Source organism: Sabethes cyaneus, chromosome 1 (genome assembly GCF_943734655.1).
Source record: "Sabethes cyaneus chromosome 1, idSabCyanKW18_F2, whole genome shotgun sequence".
Taxonomy (NCBI): domain Eukaryota; kingdom Metazoa; phylum Arthropoda; class Insecta; order Diptera; family Culicidae; genus Sabethes; species Sabethes cyaneus.
This window is the reverse complement of record NC_071353.1, coordinates 142,139,485-142,160,585: the sequence shown is the minus strand read 5'-3', so window position 1 is coordinate 142,160,585 and position 21,101 is coordinate 142,139,485. Positions and strand designations below refer to the sequence as shown.

The following is a 21,101-nucleotide window of genomic DNA, read 5'->3' as shown; positions in this document are numbered from 1 at the left end:
TCAGTGCCCGAACACCGGAAGGACAAAAACTTTATAAAATATTTGTAATGGCCTTAGTAGAAAGCAAAAGGAAAAAAACGCACTGAAAATAAGACAAAAATGGGACAGGAAACGAAGAAAAACGGAACAATAACACGGAAAACACGGGACAAGAAAAAGAAAAACAGTAGAAATGGAGAAAAACGGTAGGGAAAAGAAATAAAGTGAGAGCAAAACCCAAAAAAAAACGGCACAGAAAAGAATAGAACACAGAAAATGGGAAAAGAAATCAGAAAAAGAGGAAAAACGGAGCAGAAAAATATAAAACGGAAATAAAATAAAGCGCTCGGTAAAGAAAAATAGAACGTGACGGAAAAGGAGGAAAAGTCGAATAAAACGGACGGAATAGAAAAAGGTAAAAGGAAAGAGAAAAAGTCGGAAAATCGGCGATGAAGAAGGAAAATTGGAGGGAAAGACAAAAAAGGGAGACAGAAACAGAATAGATGAAGACGAAAAATGAGAAAAAGGAGATAAAAAAAATATTTAGAAAAAGACGAAAACTTTAAACAAAAAAGGGAAAAGGGGAAGAGAAAAGACAAAAAACGAGAAAGGATACAAAAAGAAACTAAGTAAAAAACATGAAGAAACAGTACAAGATTGAAAATAAGAAAAAATGTGACAGAAAACGAAGAACGGAACAGTGAAACAGGAAATACGGGATAGCAAAAAAACGAGAAAAAAAGGAAAAACGGAAGAAAATTAGAGCATCATCATAAAGATTAGAGAAAATCATAAAGGCGATACAGAAAAGGAGAAAAAATGAATAGACTAATCCCATGTTTTTAGTCTTGACCTTTTAATGCGGTCATACATATATATTAATATTTTTTTTTGAAACGATGGTTCTACAATTGATGAAGGGACGGTAAGGGAAAGAAATCAATTTTTTTTGGAGAAGATGGAGAGAGAGCGGAAAGGTGAGGAGGGGGTGGGGTGCATTGGTAGCTACGCTTAACAAGTAGTCGTTTTGACTCCTACCTTTTGTCCAATGCTGCAAGGTGCATGAGTCGAACCAAGCCGTAATCTGAGATTATAACCGGATTCGAACCCACAACACCCGCCAGGGCATGTGGTTCGCTGGTACTTGTACCTTTGAACCATAGAAGCGCTGGATAAAAGAAGACTGCAAAACCGACTTATCAAGATAGCGACGCCACTTCCTCCATCTATTGTAGATAACCACCGACTGAGATTTTTTAAATCTAACTTGTTTTTACTGGCGGGACGACAACACTATGCAGGTCCTTACGACTTGCAAGGTACTACACGTGACGCTGTTCATCTGCCAGCGTGTTAGCCGCGGTTCTCAGCGCGGGTTTTCTGGGGAAGGCCCCGTTCCTATGAAATAGACTAATCTCATGTTGTAAGTCTTGTCTATTATTCCTTTTTTTTTTTTGAAACAATGGTTCTACAATTGATGAAGGGACGGTAGGGGAAAGGAATATTTTCTTTTTGGAGAAGAAAAAAAGAAACAAAACAGTTTTCCACAAAACTTTTCACGGTGGTGGTAAACTTAAATAAATGTCGGAAAAATGGTGTTCTAATTCGTGGAAATTTTTTCATATTTTTGCAAAGACATTGCATATTAGAAATTTAATAACAATATCTAACAGAAATCTACATTGTCATCAAGTTTGCCTCGGATAACACAACACTGACATTCGCTCAAGTCGAGAAACTGTTTACGAAGCGTAGTCTACCAATCCTTCCCTATTTCATGCAACAAAGTAAGATTAATTGATTTCACCAAAGCAAATTTATGTTTGTCTATAAATAAAAATCAAGAGATAAAATATGCTAGAACCAATATACTGAAATCAAGCCTCTATTCCCCCACTTACCATTATATTGTTAGGCTACTAAACAACACTACAAACTACTTACTACGGTTATTATTTACACAGACACGCTAATGCCAATGAAAACAAAAAACAAACCGGCAGTCTAGTAGTACGGGCGCGGTGCGGTATGTTACACCCTTCTAATTGCTACTATACATTTAATGGGCACCGATTACTATTGAATCATGTAATTTTTTTTTTCATAGTATATTCAGGAAAAAAACACAAGCAAACAAAACTATTGCGATGAATAAATCCTGCTCGCACCAGAGAAGGAAAACTATGTGAAAAATTCGATCCTTACTTCCCCGCCGCCGTCGATTCCGCGGCTGTCGACGACGTCGCCGCCGACGCTGCCGCAGTGCTGCTGATTGCTAATGACGATGGAAGCGATTTGCTGTTGTTAGATGATGTTGATGAAGATGGTGTAGTAGTTGCAATGGTGACTGTTCGCCTACCGCCCGCACCGACACTGGGTGATTTCCCGATGACTGGGATAATGATTTTCTTCGGCGCCGCCACCGTACGGATGACGGCCGGTTTCAGCTTGCTGCCGGCTGAGCTTAGCTTGCCGGCGAGGTTTGAATTTGCCGGAATTTGGACTACGTTACTGGGAGGGGATGTTGTTAGTACGAGCAGATCTCCACCGGAGCAGGCCGTCGTCGCCTCATCCACCGCCAGGTGACTCCGCTTGAGAGATTTTGTGCTAGTAGCACTGCTACTGCGGCTGCTGGCAACCGAGCGGGTTACCGTTCGACGGTTGTACAATGTGGCCGGTTTGCCTCCACGTACCCGCCCTCCGGTGGTGCCCGTACCGGCCGGAGGACGATTCCGAACTCCGGACTCACTCTCAACGCCCTCATCTTCCGGTGCGCTGGTGGTGGGTTGATGAAATTTCGGAGGTGGTTTGGTTCGGTTGTGATTTGCGGGTATTATGAATGTGACATCAAGCACGCACAGCACACAGAAAAACAATGGAATGGTGGTGACACATGAAAAATATGAGAAAATGTACAGATTGTTAGTAAACGTGGTGGGGATTGATGAGTTTAAAAATTATACTAAAATAATGCAAAACATACTGGAAATTATAGCAATAATGAAAACACTTTTTTCAAAAGTCTGTTCAATCTGAAACGTAAAACGAGTTACCGTAAACACTCGCCGAGTGGACTTCGTGTATTTAATAGTAAACAATCTGTGTTGCTCTGCTCGAACCGGAATCTCTCTTGTGAAACGAACTTAAATAGGCCGGTAATGGGGCTGGTTACATGCCTCCACTCGCGGGCGCACTCTACTGTAGACTGACTGACCGACGAGACTGACTCGATCTCCAAGGAAGCCGGTCTCGTCAGTTAGAGTCAGTCAGAGTTCTCGTTCGCCATATAAATATGAATGAAACGGGAAGCCTGACGAGAAGGCGGACTTCGCTTAGCTAGATCCGTGGATCCCACACCGGGTGACGACGAGTGAACGCACAGTACGGTGACGTTGCGAACTACGACACGAATTACGGGGTCTGGTCTGGCTGTTTATCATAATATGGTAATTTTAGATGCTGTAGTCTCAAGTACATAGCCGATGGCCGGGGCTATCGACGGCATTAATGAACTATCGTGAAACCTAGTTTCTAGACGAAGGCAGGCAGACGGCACAGGAGACTACAAATACGATTTATATTTTCGGATCTGAATTGAAGCGGAATTCTTCCCTAATCTGAACGGGAAGAATCGTTCGTGTACATTAAGTCTAGAAATGGTTTGTCCAGTTGAGATTTTCGATAAAAAATATTCCACCTTGCATATTTACGCATGAAATAGGTGGTGCGCTTTTGGAACCTTAAAAATGTATGCTTTAGTCAATATTTGGATTCTAGACTGTCTAAAGCGTTCTTATAGAGCTTCAGATTTCAGGAAAAATTAATTTTTTTAAAGAGAAAAATATTGTTTTGCAGACGTCTTCCGTCTTCAACTGAACAAAGCAATTTCCAATTTTTTTCGCACTACAATTGCTGGTGGAGCATTAAATGCATTGCAAATGCAACCAATTCCGACAAGGTCTGGGATTGTTCGTCTGTCAGGACAGCAAGATAGATGATTAACATAAACGTTCACTGGATGATGTGCTCTGTGCTGGTTTTGCTGGATCGGCGGCATCATCATCGACAGCGTCCGAATGATGGTCACGGATAAGAGATAAATGAATTACAGCTTTAACTGCAACGAATGATTAAATAATGGTATGTGACGTACATCTTTGTACGGAAATTACAGACATTTTCAGACCGGCAGCAATGGGTAAAATCCATGACGTCAAAAAACACAGAAAATATATACTTATCTCTCTTTTTATACACGCTGAATCTATATCTGATTCTCTATTGGTTTGATGACTGTACTTTTGTTATCGTGATTAATTTATGGTTATGCAGCTTCCAAGATTTTTTCAAAAACTAAATATGCGATACGCAGATTTATGCAAAAAAAATCCAGTAAACATCCAAATCAAGTACGATAAAAGTCCATGAAAAGGTTTGACAAATTTCTGAATACTCCATAAATGTTTAAAGAAATCCGAAAAATGCTGCAAAATTAAGTCAAAAACATATAATAGTGTACAAAGTAACGCCATATTTTTTAAATAAACTCTTTCAAAGACACACTACCTGTAAAATTAAGCATTTTTGCGGTAGAGCACATGATCGCGTGTTTTTCTATTTGGTTCATATCAGTAAAGTTTACTTAAATAATTTCATCAATGTTTTTCAAATAACGTTTGATTGGTAAAGCCGATTCTAATGAAATTTGGCAGATATGGTCACAGCGTTAAGACCTCTCGTTTGACACTAAGATAATTGAAATCTGATTAATTATCTGGTTAAAATCGTTATGAATAGTTGTAAATTTTATTATGCTGTACACGACTGCCTCCAACTTCCAAATTAAACATCCAATCAAAAAACAAATCAATAGTGATCTATGAGGCTATATTACCTACCAAATGAGACTAATAGCGCATAAATCGGTTTGGCCATCTCTGAGATACGTTCGACTAATTGACACCATGAAAAAGCACATTTTTAAGCATAACTTTTGAACCGCTTGATTGTTTTCGATAAATCTCTCCCAAAAAATTTGCTGTAGCAAGAGCCTTCATTTGATACTAAAATGGTTGAAATCGGTTGAGCGGTTCCGGAGAAAATCATGTCACGTAATTTTAACATTTTTGCTTATAACTTTTAAACAAAATGTCGGACCGCAAAACCACTCAATAGTGATCTACAAGGTGATAACACCTTCCAAATAAGCGTAATAGCAAACGAATCGGTTCAGCCATCTCCGAGAAACAGACGACTAAAGTCAAGCGTCACATACACACATACACACACACACACATACACATACACACACGCAGACATTGCTCAATTCGTCGAACCTTATCGATTGGTATATGTGACTCGGCCCTCCGGGCCTCGGATCAACTTTGTGTTTTTCGACCAATTTTTAAACCTTTGTTATAGTATAACAAAAGTAAAAAGAATTGGAAAAAGTTCAAATAATCCAAAAATCCTGGTGGGAGGAATAGGTTCGAATCCGGCTGTAACGCTACGATTTCAGCTTGGTTCGATCCATGGAATCCCCCAGCTTGGGTAAAAGATTGCGCGGTACACAACTTCTTAAGGTAAGAGATTTGAATAAATTCAAATGATATCCGAAAAAAAAACAAGAGAAGTCCAGGAAGAGTACAAAAAAAACTAAAGTAAGTTATGAAAATTAAAAGAAAAGTTCAAAAAAGACCAAAAATATACAAAACAAAGTGGTACACAACTGAAAAATAAAAAAATGTATGAAAAATGTAAAAGAAATGAGAATTTCTAAAAGGTGAAAAACAGTTTAGAAACATCGAAAAAATTTAAATTAAAAAAAAATAGTCTAAAAAACCCAAAATATTCCAAGGAAGAACAAATGAAAAAAGTAAACTACGTAAATCAATAGATATCCAAAATAAGCTCTTTAAAAATCCGAAATAATCTGAATCAAACTTCTCCTGAAAAAAAGTGTGATAAAATTGATTGCTTTTGTCTACCAATTTATAGCTTTGTTATCATTCTGCAGTTCGTTCTTTGACGGGAAATACCTGTCTCTTTTAGTTGCGTTGGAATTTAATCTTAAACGAAACTACCGTGACCGCTCCCAATTCTGCGCAGTTCCTAATTCTGCGCATTTTTCTTTATATAAGTATTTTTTAACATTGTGCATATCTATGAACAACATTCAAGCATATTCGGAGCGGAATATTCGGCATCGACCTAGGCGACGAAATAAGGACGACGAATGGAGACTCGGGACTTGGAACTGCAGATCGCTAAATTTCGCAGGTTGCGAGCGGGTGCTGATTGAACAGCTGGAACCCCGCAAACTCGGCATCGTAGCTCTGCAGGAAATCTGTCGCAAAGGAGAGAAGGTATGGAAGATACGTGGCGGAAAGGCCCAGTTTTACCAGAGCGGTGGCGCTACCAACGAACTGGGAACGGGCTTTGTAGTGCTGGGCGGAATGCAGGATCGCGTGATAGATTGGAAGGCGATCAACGAGAGAATGTGTGTATTGAGGATAAAGGGCCGTTTCTTCAATTATAGCATCATAAACGTGCACTGCCCGCACGAAGGTAGACCCGACGATGAGAAAGAAGCGTTCTACGCGAGGCTGGAGGCTACGTACGACAGCTGCTCGTCACGGGACATCAAGATCGTCATCGGGGATATGAACGCCCAGGTCGGTAGGGAAGAAATGTATAGACCGGAGGTAGGACCCCATAGCCTGCACACCGACACAAACGATAACGGCCAACGATGTATAAACTTCGCAGCTTCCCGAGGCCTGGTGATCCGAAGTACCTTTTTCCCGCGCAAGGATATCCACAAAGCCACCTGGAGATCACCTGACCAACGTACAATGAACCAAATTGACCACGTTCTCATAGAGGGCCGGTTCTTCTCTAACATCACGAACGTACGCTCCCGTCGGGGTGCGGATATTGATTCTGACCATTACCTAGTAGCAGTACATGTGCGCTCAAAGCTGTCCACCGTATACCGGACACGTCAAAGCCGCCCTCCTCGGCTGAACATCAGGCAGCTAGATAACCCACAAGCTGCCGAGAACTACGCGCGAGTACTGAATGAGGCACTGCCTTCTTCCGAGGAGTTAGGTGCTTCAAACCTCGAAGACGGTTGGGGCAGAATACGCTCGGCCATCGGAGAGGCCGCTACCGCGGCACTAGGTATTGCGCCTCGGAGTACACAAAATGATTGGTTTGATGGGGAATGCCAACAAGCGGTGGAGGAGAAAAAAAACGCTTGGAAAAATTATCTAAGTATTGCCACTAGAGAGAACCTGGCCAAGTACCGACGAGCTAGGAACCAGTTGACCACGATCCTGAGGAGGAAAAAGCGCCAAAAGGAGGACAGAGACCGTGAAGAATTAGAACAACTGTTCCGAGCTAATGACACGCGCAAGTTTTATGAGAAGGTGAACCAAACTCGGAAGGGCTACACACCGAAACCTGACATGTGTAGGGACGAGGGAGGGAATCTAATTACAAACGAGCGCGAGGTGGTCGACAGGTGGAAGCAGTTCTTCGATGAACACCTCAATGGCGAAGTCGCAGAAGGAGGCGGAACGGAAATTAACCTAGGAGCGCCCATGGAAGATAGTGATGTCCTAGCACCTGATCTCCAAGAAGTCAAACGAGAAATCAGGTTGCTGAAGACCAATAAAGCCGCTGGGAAGGACCGCCTACCGGCAGAGCTTTATAAACATGGCGGGGAAACGCTAGCAAAGGCTCTACACTGGGTTATTTCGAGGATTTGGGAGGAGGAAAAGCTACCGGAGGAATGGATGGAAGGAGTGGTTTGTCCCATCTACAAAAAGGGTGATCGGCTAGACTGCTGCAACTATCGTGGTATTACGTTGGTAAACGCCGCCTACAAGGTACTCTCCCAGATCCTGTTACGCCGGCTGTCACCGATAGCACAAGGTTTCGTAGGGAATTATCAGGCGGGTTTCATGGGGGCCCGCGCAACTACGGACCAAATGTTTACTATCCGACAGATCTTGCAGAAATGTCGGGAGTACAACGTGCCCACGCATCACATCTTTATCGATTTCAAAGCAGCATACGATACAGTCGATCGAGACAAGCTATGGCAGATAATGCACGAATACGGTTTTCCGGACAAACTGACGCGACTGATCAGAGCTACATTGGATCGAGTGATGTGTTTCGTACGCATCTCTGGGACACTCTCGAGTCCCTTCGAGACGCGACGAGGGTTGAGACAAGGTGACGGTCTATCCTGCATGCTGTTCAACATCGCTCTTGAGGGGGTGATCCGACGAGCGGGCATTGAAACGAGAGGCACGATTTTTACCAAGAGTAGCCAACTTCTAGGCTTTGCAGATGACTTCGATATCATAGCCAGGAACTTTGCGACGGCGGAGGCAATCTACGCCAGACTGAAAGCGGAGTCTAGGAGAATTGGGCTAAAAATAAATGCGTCGAAGACCAAATACATGAAAGGAAGAGGCTCAAAGGAAACAAATGTGCGCCTCCCACGGACGGTAACCGTTGACGGCGACGAACTAGAAGTGGTAGAAGAGTTCGTGTATTTGGGATCGCTGGTGACCGCGGACAACAACACTAGTAAGGAGATCCAGCGGCGCATCCAAGCGGGAAATCGGGCCTACTTTGCCCTTCGTAAAACGCTACGATCAGGAAGCATACGCCGCCGCACGAAGCTAACAATGTACAAAACCATTATTAGACCGGTAGTTCTTTATGGACTTGAAGCCGTGACGCTGCTTACGGAGGACATACGCGCCCTTGCCGTGTTTGAGCGGAAAGTGCTGCGGACGATATTTGGCGGAGTACAAACTGAAAGCGGAGAGTGGCGGAGGCGTATGAATCACGAGCTACAGGCACTGCTTGGGGAGACTCCCATCGTACATCTAGCGAAAATTAGCAGGCTACGGTGGGCCGGACACGTCGTAAGGATGCCGGACGACAGTGCGACGAAAACGGTCCTCTTCAACAACCCCACCGGCACCAGGAACAGGGGGGCCCAACGTGCACGATGGCTCGACCAGGTCGAAAGCGATTTGCGACTTCTGAGACGACTAGGAAATTGGCGACGAGTGGCCCAAGACCGAGTTGAATGGAGACGAGTGCTTGAAACAGCACGAGCCACCCCGGCTCTATGCTGCTGAAGAAGAAGAAGAAGATATCTATGATCATTGCGTTATTTCTTTATAAATGTCTGTTGAATATTACGCCATTATTGACAAACGGGCCATAATATTTGAGAGCGAAATAATTTAACGTGAAATTGAAAGTATTTTATATGGCAGAAAACATCGTCGTTAGCACCAACGCTATGATTGTCCGTCTAGAAAATTAACAAATTTATGATCGACATTCTTTGCAATGATCAAATTACCCAACATAATTAGAAACAATAATTAGTTTTAGTCATGTTTTAGACAAAAAGAGTGATTGCATGCATTACTTTCCTTAGAAAAATGCGATGTAATAATGCGCAGATTTAGGCACAGATTTTTTATTCATGTTCCAAATTCTGCGCAGTCATGTATCCTACGAAGAAATCGCGAAAGAATACGCAACCTCACCCAAATGGCTGAGGTGTAGAGTCATGAAAAATGAAGTAGAATAGAAATTGGAATCCTGTGCTGTGTCTCGGGGTCCAAACCTACGAGCGCCAATTCATGAAACCATATCTTTTTTTTAAGTCCAACCTCATGGAGCTGTCAGAGAGTGGGGTAGTGGTTTCTATAAGAAAGCACAATTTTTAGTATTAGTCTATAGTGTAATGTTTAGTATGCAGAAAACCTGAATCAATTCGCCCTTCGCGTTATCGAGAATAAAATATTTAAAATGAAGCAATCAAAATGCTAACAATATTCCTTTGCCACCCGGACAGCACAAGAAGGCCGGATCGTGGATTTAATTATGGTAATGGCTAATGTCAGACATGCGCAGAATTAAGAACATGGGCAAGAAAGTGCGCAGAATTAGGCACCGTGGATAAGTTTACAAAACAAAAAATATACTCAATTGTTGGTCGACCTATAATTCCCATATTTTTTACCACATATTATAGATCGTAGCACTACACATTGCTGCTATCCACGTTGTTAATTTAAATCTAGAATACTTAGAATAGCGGAAGAATCATAAAAATGTCTTAACTGCGCAGAATATGGCACGTTCACGGTAAATTGAATTAGTATCTGAAAACTGCATGAATTTATACACCATGCATAGCACACTGGATCACCGCGTGCGACGGAAACAACGTTAAACAACGACAGCCCAGCAGAAGTATGGTTGTAGATTTTCTGCCCGTCGACTACACAAGGCAAGTTGTGTAAACACAAATCCAGAAGTGTTCGTTCTGTTAAACAATGATTCAGGAACTTTTACGGCAGTGCACCGTGCACCGCTTTCAAGAAGGAATGTTGTTTTTGACGAGGCTTCGAGGAAAGCAGCATCAGCAAGTGACGCCAGCGATTGACCATAAAATTTTGCGGATTGTATAAATTGATCTCTAGACAAGCATTAGCCAGGTTGCGCCACAGACCCGTGTCACACTGGAAGGTGTGGAGCGTGATAAACTGGGTAAAATGCATTCTTTCCACACTACAGGTTCTAAAGCTGCTGCCTGCGGGCAAAATTTAAGCAGCTTGAGTTCTACAGTATTACGCAAGTAAAAGTGGAGGCAAACCCTAAATTAAGGAAAAATATTGTTGTTGTTGTAGTTTTCAATACGTGTCAGATCGTGTCCGTCGCACGCGGTGATCTAGGTTGATATGCGTGATGTATGAATTCGTGCAGTTTTCAGATACTAATTCAACACTCAACACGATACGTTTAAAATTAAATTGCAGCGAAACTAAAAGAGATAGACGTTTCACGCCAAAGAACGAACTGTAGAACGATACTAGAGCTTCAATTTGGTAGACAAAACCAATTAATTTTATTACACTCTTTGGGAGAAATTTTTTATAGGAGAGAAACACTTGTTTCGAAGCTTTTTGCTTCTAAAAAGTTAATAAATTTCATACTTTAAGAACAATTTTCAGTACAAAATTATTTCAGCTTTCGAAAGAAAGTAACAGAATGGAGCCAGCTAGCATACGTTTTGTACTAGAGCTAATTTAAGGCAAATTCGACCGAAAACTTAAAAAAACTGTAAAGATGCAGATTTGACCATATGCGTAGTTTTTTTTGTTTCACTCTTTCCAATAGGAATGTTTTATGAAAACCAGTGAAATAGCGGCGTTAGTAAACAATTCGATAGTCTATGTTTTTAATACTAACTCTTATAACTATGTGATACAGAAAATTTAATTTGGATGAAATATGCATGTTGTTATTAAAAATCACTTGGAAATGATTGCAATAAAATCTACTTTGACTCCGCAGGAAGGAGATTTGTTGAAAAATATATTAAAAATTAAATTTTTTTTTCAAACTGCATTAGACAAATTTCAGTAAAGTAAAGTTCTCCTAGTCACCTATTTTACAAGTCATGTGCCAAAAATTTAGTGAGACAAGGGCCAATTTACACAGTAAAAATGGTTGCTGATTGTGTCCCGTAACGCTGGAATGTGTCATTACGTAAATCTACATTTACCTAACTTTACTTTCCAGGAAAATATCATGGATCTTCAATGCTCTATGGCGAATCAATCCCTGTTGGCGCACTGTTCTTGCTGTCTCTCTGTTGACTACTTTCCCCTAATTTTTGCATCACTTTGGTTTAATTTTTGATTTAGTGTTGTAATTTTTTATTTTAATTTATATTTTTCTATTATCTATTTTATATGTATTTGAATATTTTTTGTGTGTCAATTTTGTATATTTTTGTGTCTTTCTTGCGTCAATTTCTTGTTTGTTTGTGCAAGTTTGTATTAATTTTGTGGATTTTTTCGTATCATTACTGCGCTATTTCTGTCATGTTTAGATTATTTTGGTGTGATTTTTGTATTTGATTTCGTATCATATAAACAGCGACAAACAGTCAATTTCGCTTCGAAAGATTTCTAGTTGTTTTTATGGCAGGATTCGATAATTTAAATTTGTTTCGCTCAACTAGGTACAGCGAACACGAGCGCAAAAACTTGTGAAGACACGCACACACGCACATACGAAGTGGTTGCTATGGTAGCTGACTTTCGACAAAGGACTATTTATGACAGTGTAAACATGACAACCGGCGGTGGCGCAGACCGAAATAGAAACGAAGCCAAAAATAGATTATTATTGACCAGACGGAGGAGTTGTGACTTTATAATAGGTCAAGAAAATATGAAATATATGAGACCATTCATTAACATAAATCTGACGATAGGTGTAGCAAAGCAACAATCGATCGGTGGATGTTGTCGTATTTACGTTTTCGGGGAAAAAAGTGCTAATTTACAGCTTAATAAAAAAAAGAATCGGAGTCTTGTGACTACCCAGAATGGGAACACTGTACGGAGCGGAGAATTTGCTGCGTTATTTTCTATGGTCGTTAATATCCAGCAGAAGTATTTCTAAAATATACGTTTAAAAAGTGTTTACGGTAGCTTGGTAAAAATTTAAATTGCTCAACCGAAATACCTGCTTGGTTTTTACTACGTCATCCAGTAAACCATTACCATTCATTCCAGTAGTTTATTGGAAAGCTCGGACCTGCTTTTTGGTTTTCAAGCTCATTTTAACCAGAATTTTCTGGCTAAACTTGCTAAAGTCATGGTCTCGACTTCTATATCAAACACTGAAGTGCTAAATAATCTAAATATAGATATGAGCCATTTTTTATTATTAGCAATCCATCATCTGCCATATTTCCTAAATTGTAAAGATCAATATTGCGGATATCTATATATAGAGAACAAAAATGTGACGCCTCAAAAATTCAAAAATTGTTCATCTTTGAAGCAGTTATTTCCAGTTTGATTGATTTATTGATCCAACTTATCACTCAATAGGTTTCTAACTAGTAATGAACCTGACAACAAGCTGATCACCAATCCATATGATTTTGATCATTTGACGATTTTATTAGGCATCACTTAGAGTTCTATTCGTACGCTTGTTAGTGAATTGAAATCAAATCACGGCGTGGCACTACTATTGTGATTGTTGGTACCAATTTTTACAGCAGAAGTCAAGATCAAGGAGCGATTTAAAACTCTAATCTTAATGAAATAATTTGTGAGACCTTTTTCATAAGCTGGGATAAGCTCGATCTACTGTTTTCAGTGCAGATCAAGAACATTTCCGACTCTCGAGCTAGACAGTAATTGGCTCGCACAGTTTTACGGGAGAGCTAGTCGACTTGCAATTTTAACCGTAGAACGGGTGCGCGACATTAGGCATAATGGACGTTAGGCATAATTTACAAAACTTCACTTTCCTATGAATACGCATTGAGTCAATCATCGCTTCGTGACAATAGAACGAAAATAGGAGCCGCCTATTTAACGTAATTTCATTTGGCATAATGCTGTTTCGATATAACGTCGTTTGTCATAAATATATTGGCATAAACATAAGGGACCATTTGACATGACGACCTTTTGGCATAATTTCCTAAAGAAATATTTTATGACGAGACGGTTGCAGATTGCGAGTGTTGCCGAAGACCTGCCGTCGAAGTGCCTGTCTAGGTTTATTCGCTTTCCTAGACCTATCTCGGGATTCTTGTAAGTTTTCCCTAGCCCTCGCATCGACTCAGCAGGCTTATACCGGGTGGTCGAATAACAAATAGCCGAAATTGTATTTGACCGAATCACGAAAGGCCGAATCCCTGTTGAGCCGAACTCTTACTTGGCTGGCTGAATCTCGCCGAAAACTATTTTCTCGCGTAATATTGATAAAAATAATGTCAATGTTGAACTGATGAAGCTATCATTAAAATAACTAAAAGATCGATAATTAAAAGATTATAAGGTAAAGCAAAGCAAAGCAAAACATAGTTGCAAAATTGATTCCGTTATCGAAACTTGACCTTCTGTTTTTATACGACAGACTTCGCAGCCAGCTAACAAAGTACAGGACAATTGCAGGGCTGTTGCCACGATCCTATTGACTCTAATAGCCTCTCCCATCCGAGATTCGAACATACGACGACTTCTTATTAGCCCAGAATCATACCTCGAGGCCAACTGGGAGGCTTATTATAAGGTGCGAGACCTATTTACCGTGTCAGTAGCAAAAGTTTCCTAGAACACGCAGGGCAAGACGACTGCATACCGTAAATGTTTCGTCTGTAGAAATCAATTCTATTTAGGCGCATGCATTTTCCTACGTTTACTGACTAGTAGGGCTTATCCCTTACTTGAGCGGTAGCATCAGCCAATAAGGACAGTATATACCCAACATTTGAGCGGATATTTTCTAAAATATTCGCCCATTCGTGATTTGGTCATGTGTGTTTCGGACCAGGTTGGGCCTGGTCCGAAACTGAATTAATTGTGTAAAAACACAATTTCTAGTTATACATACAATTCAAGTTATATCCAATTTAAGCTACTACTCTAAGTTCAAATTCCAGTTTAATTTCATGTTCAAGTCTGATTTCAACTTCGATTTTAAGTTCCAATTGCAAGTTTAGTTCCAAGTCTAATTTAAAACCAATTTGTTCCAATATTCAAGTCTAATTACTCTTAAGTCTTAAAGTTAAATGATGGTGGAAATCTTCAAAAAAGTCTCTCACATGGATTTTTCTTGAAATATTTTTTTTGTTGTTAGTCGATTTCTAATCTTTTGATGATAAAATTTTCATAAAAACATTTTTTGTTGTTCATGAATTCTAGCTGAAAAGTGAGTGAGAAAAAAGAAAATGAAGGAACGAGTTAGAAAGGGTTACGAACGGATTAAGGCTGGGGGAGAGTGAAAAGAATACTGGCAAGAAAAAAAACAAAAGAAACCAGCTAACGGGAAAGAAAAGACGGGAAAGATGAAAACGAAAGAGAAAAAGAGACAAAAAACAAGGACTGGACAGAAAAAGATGAAGGACGGAAGAAAAGAGAACCAAAATTTGAGAAAGGGACCCTACCGAAAACTAAAAAACGAGAAAGAAAATAAGGCTAAACTAGATAGAAAAGAAAAAAGAACAAAACGCAAAAAAAACAAGGAGGAAACACGGAAATAGAAGAATGGAGAAGCGAGAACAGAAAAAGAGGATAAACGGAGTAGAAAATAAAATAAAATGGAGCGAAAAAAATTAAAACAGAAGACAAAAGGGATAAAACGTTAAAAATGGATCGTGACAGAAGAAAAAAAAAAGAAAAAGTCGAAAGGGGGTAGAAAATGACAAAGAACGAGACAGAAAAGACAAGAAATAGGCCTGTTACAGTGGAAATTTAGGAAAACGGAGAAAAACGGAAATGGAAAAGAAAATGAATAAAGAGAAAATAGCGCACTATGGGCCAGAAATTGAAATTTCGCAAATATATTTGCGGTTAAACGGCGTGTCTCAGCTCAATGTAGTCTTCGGCAACTTTTTGAATGAAAAAATGATGCATCTTTTGAAGGAGTCGTCCAATATTTACGTGTTACTTTAACAATAATTTAAGTAATAACTTTTTGAGTAATTTTTTTTCACCTTTTTGGTTTTAGAATATTAAAGATAAACCAATTTCAAGTATTTTTTCTGAAGATATCAAACTTATACCTTTTACCCATTTCAGCAATAGACCTTTGTTTATAAACGACCCCTCCAATCGCATTTCTTCTTGTAACATGTTTATTTCAACAGACAGCTCAATGTGATGTTCTAGACAAATGTGCAAAATCATTAAAGAGGAATATTTTTTCTGGAGACTGTTTCGTTTTTTCTGCATTAATTAATAAGATATAACTGTTTTTAGGCTAAAACCCGTTTGATGAAAAATGTGTATTTTTTCAAGGATGGTGTCTTCGGAGAAGTAAAATAATAAAATATAGCGCATCTTCCTGCACTATTAGGGTGACCATGAATTCACCTATTAGGGTGATACAAACTTTTGTTTTCTTAAATAATTTTAAAAAAAGTTTTTTTCTCCAAAAGTTGCAGAAAATACCAAAATAAGCAACTTTGCTGAATAAAGTAACTATCTATCTCTTACTGGTTACGAAATATAATGATGTGTTAAAAACGAGCATTTGAAAATCAATTACACTCAATACTTTGCACACGATTATTTTATTGCTTACGAATGTTCTACAAAGTTATTTAGTATGTTGAAATACATATTTTCTGTGAAGACTGACGGTAGGAAGCATATTTATTAAGTTATAAAATGTTTGAAAAAAAAATCCGCACTATTCCCAGGTATTCCCAGCCATGGTATTCCCAGGTATTCTCTGAAATACACATTTGGGCAGATAGCTTTAATAATTCCCTACAAATTGGTATGCAAACTAATTGCAGATACTTGCAAATGGCTAAGATCAGTTATATCTTATTAATTAATGCATATAAAGTAAAACAGTCTTCGGCAAAAACATTCCTCTTTTATGTGCAAAATATTTTCTAGAACATCACATTGAGCTGTTTATTGAAATAAACGTGTTACAAGAAGAAATGTGATTTGAGGGGTTGTTTATAAATAAAGGTCTATTGCTGAAAATGGGTAAAAGGTAGAAGTTTGATATCTTCACAAAAACTACTTGAAATTGGTTTATCTTTAATATTTTGAAATCTAAAAGGTAAAAAAAAGTTTACTCAAAAAGTTATTTCCTTAATTGTTGGTTAAGTAACGCTTAAATATTGAACGACCCTTTCAAAATATGCATCAATTATTTATTCAAAAAGTTGCCGAAGACCACATTGAGCTGAGACATGCTGTTTAACCGCAAATATTTTTGTCCCGAAATTTTAATATCTGGCCCATAGTGCAGCGGGAACAGAGGAAAAACGAAAAAGAAACAGTGGGATAACGAAACAAGAAAGGGAATAAGGGACAGAAATCAACACAAACCAGAAGAGGAAAGAACAACAATTAAAGAGAAAAAAGAAAACCACAAGGGGAAACCATAAAAATGGGAAAAAGAGCTTAAACGGAATATAAAAGGAGAAATATTGAACAAAAACTACTCAGTTTGCTCCGAGGTAAGATACTGGTCAACCGAGCCAGTCATGGTATGATCGAATCTCGGCTGGGCGGTGCTGAAGGAGTTTGTAGGATTGTTGCACCAGGCGCGTAATTGTCCTGTACTCCAATAACCGGCTTTTATTTGGGACAAAAAACAGAAAAATTGGACAGAAATAGAAAGAAACAAAACAGAAAATAGCAAAACATAATAAAAAGACAAGAAAGATGGAAAAACGGAGCATCAAAAGCAGGAAAACCGCGCTTACAAGGACGAAAAACGAAAAGGAAACTGGATTCAAAATAAGAAAAAGTTGAACAGGAAATAAAGAAAAACGGGACAATGAAACGAGAAACACAAAACAATAAAAAGGAAAATGAAAGAAAAAGAAGAAAAACGTATGGAAAGTGAGTGTAAAAACCAAGACAACGGTACAGGTAAGAAGAAAAATAACGGAACAAAAAGTGTAAAACGGGACTAGAAAAGAGAAAAAGTGGAACAGAAAAGTCACCCATGCCCGGTTTGAAGTAAAATTTCAAGTTCTAATTAGTCCAAATTCAAGTCTAATTTAATGTCCAATCTATACCTATAAAAATAAATTTCTGTCTGTCTGTTTGTTCCTTATAGACTCAGAAACTACTGAACTGATCGGCGTGAAAATTTGTATGCAGGGGATCTTGAGACCGGGGAAGCTTCCTGTGATGGTTAGAACCCTTTTCAACTCCTGCAAGGGGGACTGCCATACAAATGAAACACAAATTTTTGCATAATTCGACAACTAATCAAGCGAATGGAACTAAATTTTGCATGTGGGGTTTAAGGAGGCAGGAATATCCTCCCTTTAAAAGGGGCGCTCCCGTACAAAGAAAACAAAAATTTTCTCATAACTCGAGAACTAATCAAGCGAATGGAACCAAATTTGCCATGGTGGGGTTTTGGAGGCAAGAATTTTTTCCATGGTGAATTAGGACCCATTCCCTCTTAGGTGGGGGGTACCCATACAATTGAAATACAAAATTTCTCATAACTCGAGAGCTATCCAAGCCAATGGAACCAAATTTGGCATGTGCGGGGTTTTGGAGGCAGGATTTTTTTCTGTGGTCCCTTCTCTGAAAAATAATCGATATCCACACAAGCAAACGAAAATATTTTAACAAAACTCATTCCAAAAAATAACCACAAACGCGCCAGTTGTATTAAATTTTCATTTATTTATTTGCAAGCATAGCAACACTCGCACCGGGTTCAGCTAGTTTTCTACAGCAAGGCCGCTTGTAAGCTACTGGTAGATTGCCTAACATTCATTATGTCTACCATACATTATGGCTTTCACACGTTATGCATATCATCTATTATGCCTAACGTATATTATACCTAATGTATTTATGCCTAACTTCCGTATGCCTATCCTCCGTATGCATGATGGGGTACATCCGAGAACATCTCCATAATTTTATGGGAGAGAGCTAGTCGACTAGTAATTTTAATCACAATAAAAGCCATAATTTCCACCGTTGTTTGGTATAAGACTCTGACGGGTTTGAAAAAGACCAGACTGTAGAGTTAAGCTTCCGCACGCTTTCTAGTATTTTTCTAGTTGGAGTAACTTCGCGTCAACAATCGCTCAGTCGATCAGTCTGCTGTGGAATGCAACCTGTTCGGTACCACCATCCATGAGAGGTATCGAAAAACCGGACACGGTTCTAACAGGTGAAGCCGTTGTTGGTCCACTCCATTGAATCGAAATCTTAAATCCTAAGTGGCTTACCCGGTTAAAGAGAGACCCATGCTATTAGGTGTTGGCGCCTTTTCTAGGTGCCAAAGGTGTATCGAAACAGGTTACAACGACATTCTGGGTGCTGGTATTTCCCATCACTCAGTCCACTATGAAACGTCACTGCACTTGATCTCCTCTCTGGTAACATTAGAAAGGGGACGAAAAGGGTGAGACGAACGCACAGGTATGACAGTTCAGTATATCAATATGCGTTTCATTACATGACACAAATTGAGTCACCGGATCGATCGGGTGGTCCTGGAAATGTCTGCTGGGAAAATACAGCCTGCAACGTACTACGTGGCATTAGAATAAGGCAATGAGAGCCACCCTCAGCCCTATTTACAGCATTCATTCATGCATTCACAGCGCTACTGCATCGGAGATTATCGGATCGGTGTGTGGCGCGCCGTAGCGCGCAGGCTAGAGATTTGACTAAAGCGAACGAAACCGTCAATTACTCAGATGGAATTACTACGGTGAGCAATTCAATCGCTTTATAGAAGCGTTTTTAAACGCCTAGAAACGTCTCGATAGAGAAAAAAATAGCTGAAGCAGGTAGATATAATGGAAAACAACGAGGAAACACGCTTATGCAAAAAAAACTTGAGCGTGAGAATGACTCGTCGAAATTATTCCAGAACCGATCGCGTTTGCGCATTGCGCGAACTTAAAGGATCAAGGAAGCAAAAAAACTGAACATCAAAACAGAGAAAGTTGCTCTTTTTTACTATACGGCCCCCGGTATTATTCCAAAGCAATTTGAAACAAGTCAAAGGTCCTTAATTAATTTGTTTTGTTGCTAAATTATCACTTGCAACTACGCAAACCCAAAATAGAACACGACGAAATGGTAAATCCAAACGCCGATTCGAGCAAAGTTTTCGCTTTTCCTGCTGCTACTGCTGCTGCGGTTCCGCTGTGGTTCAAAATATGATAACCCTGCGATTCGCGATCGGTCATTCTCCGTTTTTGTTTTGTTCGAATAGCCAATGGCGATCGATTTTTTGCGTTTTTTGCTGAACGCAAGACGTATTGTTGTACAGTGCCCCAGCGCAGCGTCAGAGTAGTATGCGCAGCCATCCAAGCGTGTCGCGCATAAATTGTTTTTAATGATTTAATTAGACGTTATTTGCCGGGAGAGGCAAGCCGGTGTAATATATTGCTGCCGGCACGCTGCCAATAGGGAAACGGACGAACTCTCCACAGCAGTGAATTCGATTTCGCAGATAAATCAAAACACTCATCGCTGCCGAGCGATCGCACCGGTTAAACGTCGAGCGTTTAGTCACCCAAAGGAGCCATTCGAGGATTTAAAACTACGCAAATTTCGTCTCTCACGACACGACCGGATGTGATCTTACGAAACCTTTAACTGGGTTTTACCCCCTCCGGGGGTGACTCTTACAGACTTCCGTACGAATTCAGGATGACTATAGTGAGATGACAGCTTGCTGGAAGGAACTCGAAATGATTTGACGAGCGTACTCACCTGTTGTGATGAACTAGCCGGCCGCCAATGGCGCCGTTGCCGGCAATCGTTGAGGTATGATTCGAATGGAATTGGGCACTGAGGGCACTATCGAGACTTCGGTCGAATCCAAGACCGGAGTCGTTGGAGTTATCACAGTTGTTGACGCTGGCGGTTGATGCGGAGGGTCGCTGCAGCGGAAGCTGCTGCTGCTGCTGCTGCAAGTTAAACTGTTGCTGCAGTTGTTGTTGGCTTTGCTGCTGCTGATGTTGTTGCAGTTGCTGTTGGTGAAGTCGCTGCTTGGCGGCCGTCAGTTTGCAGGCCACCGATGCGAGCTTACCGGGGTGAACTTTGCCGGGAATGCGCTTCGAGGGCACCCGTAATACTTTTCTGTGCAGTTTGGAGGCAAGGGTCGCGCTGGGACTGACGGTTAGTTTTACTGGAAAGAAAGAACAAATGGCAAGAATAAGTTTTTTTTGACTGAAGTTTTTGGAGCGTCTTAGTAGAATACGTATCTGTCATTGAATAAAATACACATACCTAGTAGAATTAAATTGGATAAGTTTTCTTATTTTTTATTTTTAGGTTTTTTTTGTCAATTTGATTTTAACGAAGACTTGGACAACTCCAAGAGAAGAGCTTTCCTACAACAGTTTTTATAGAAATTATATCTTAAAAATTTGGCAGTTTTTAGCTATTTGGAGGAAATTATCGCGTTCGTTTTAGATTTTTACTAGTTAATACCCCGAAGCTTGTGTCACTTAACACACCTGGCAGATTATCGTCCGAGGGAAATTTCCATCCACTATACCGTTATTAGACAAGACA

At 39.9% G+C, this 21,101-nt stretch overlaps 1 protein-coding gene across 1 annotated transcript in view; it reads right to left on the bottom strand.

The window, feature by feature from the left end:
- Nucleotides 1-21,101, bottom strand: part of LOC128733300 (nuclear factor of activated T-cells 5) — an 83,593-nt gene that overhangs the window by 28,404 nt on the left and 34,088 nt on the right. The window contains exon 4 of the mRNA XM_053826920.1: nt 20,295-20,712. Coding sequence (XP_053682895.1) covers nt 20,295-20,712 — 418 coding nt within the window. The remainder of the gene's footprint in view (nt 1-20,294; nt 20,713-21,101) is intronic.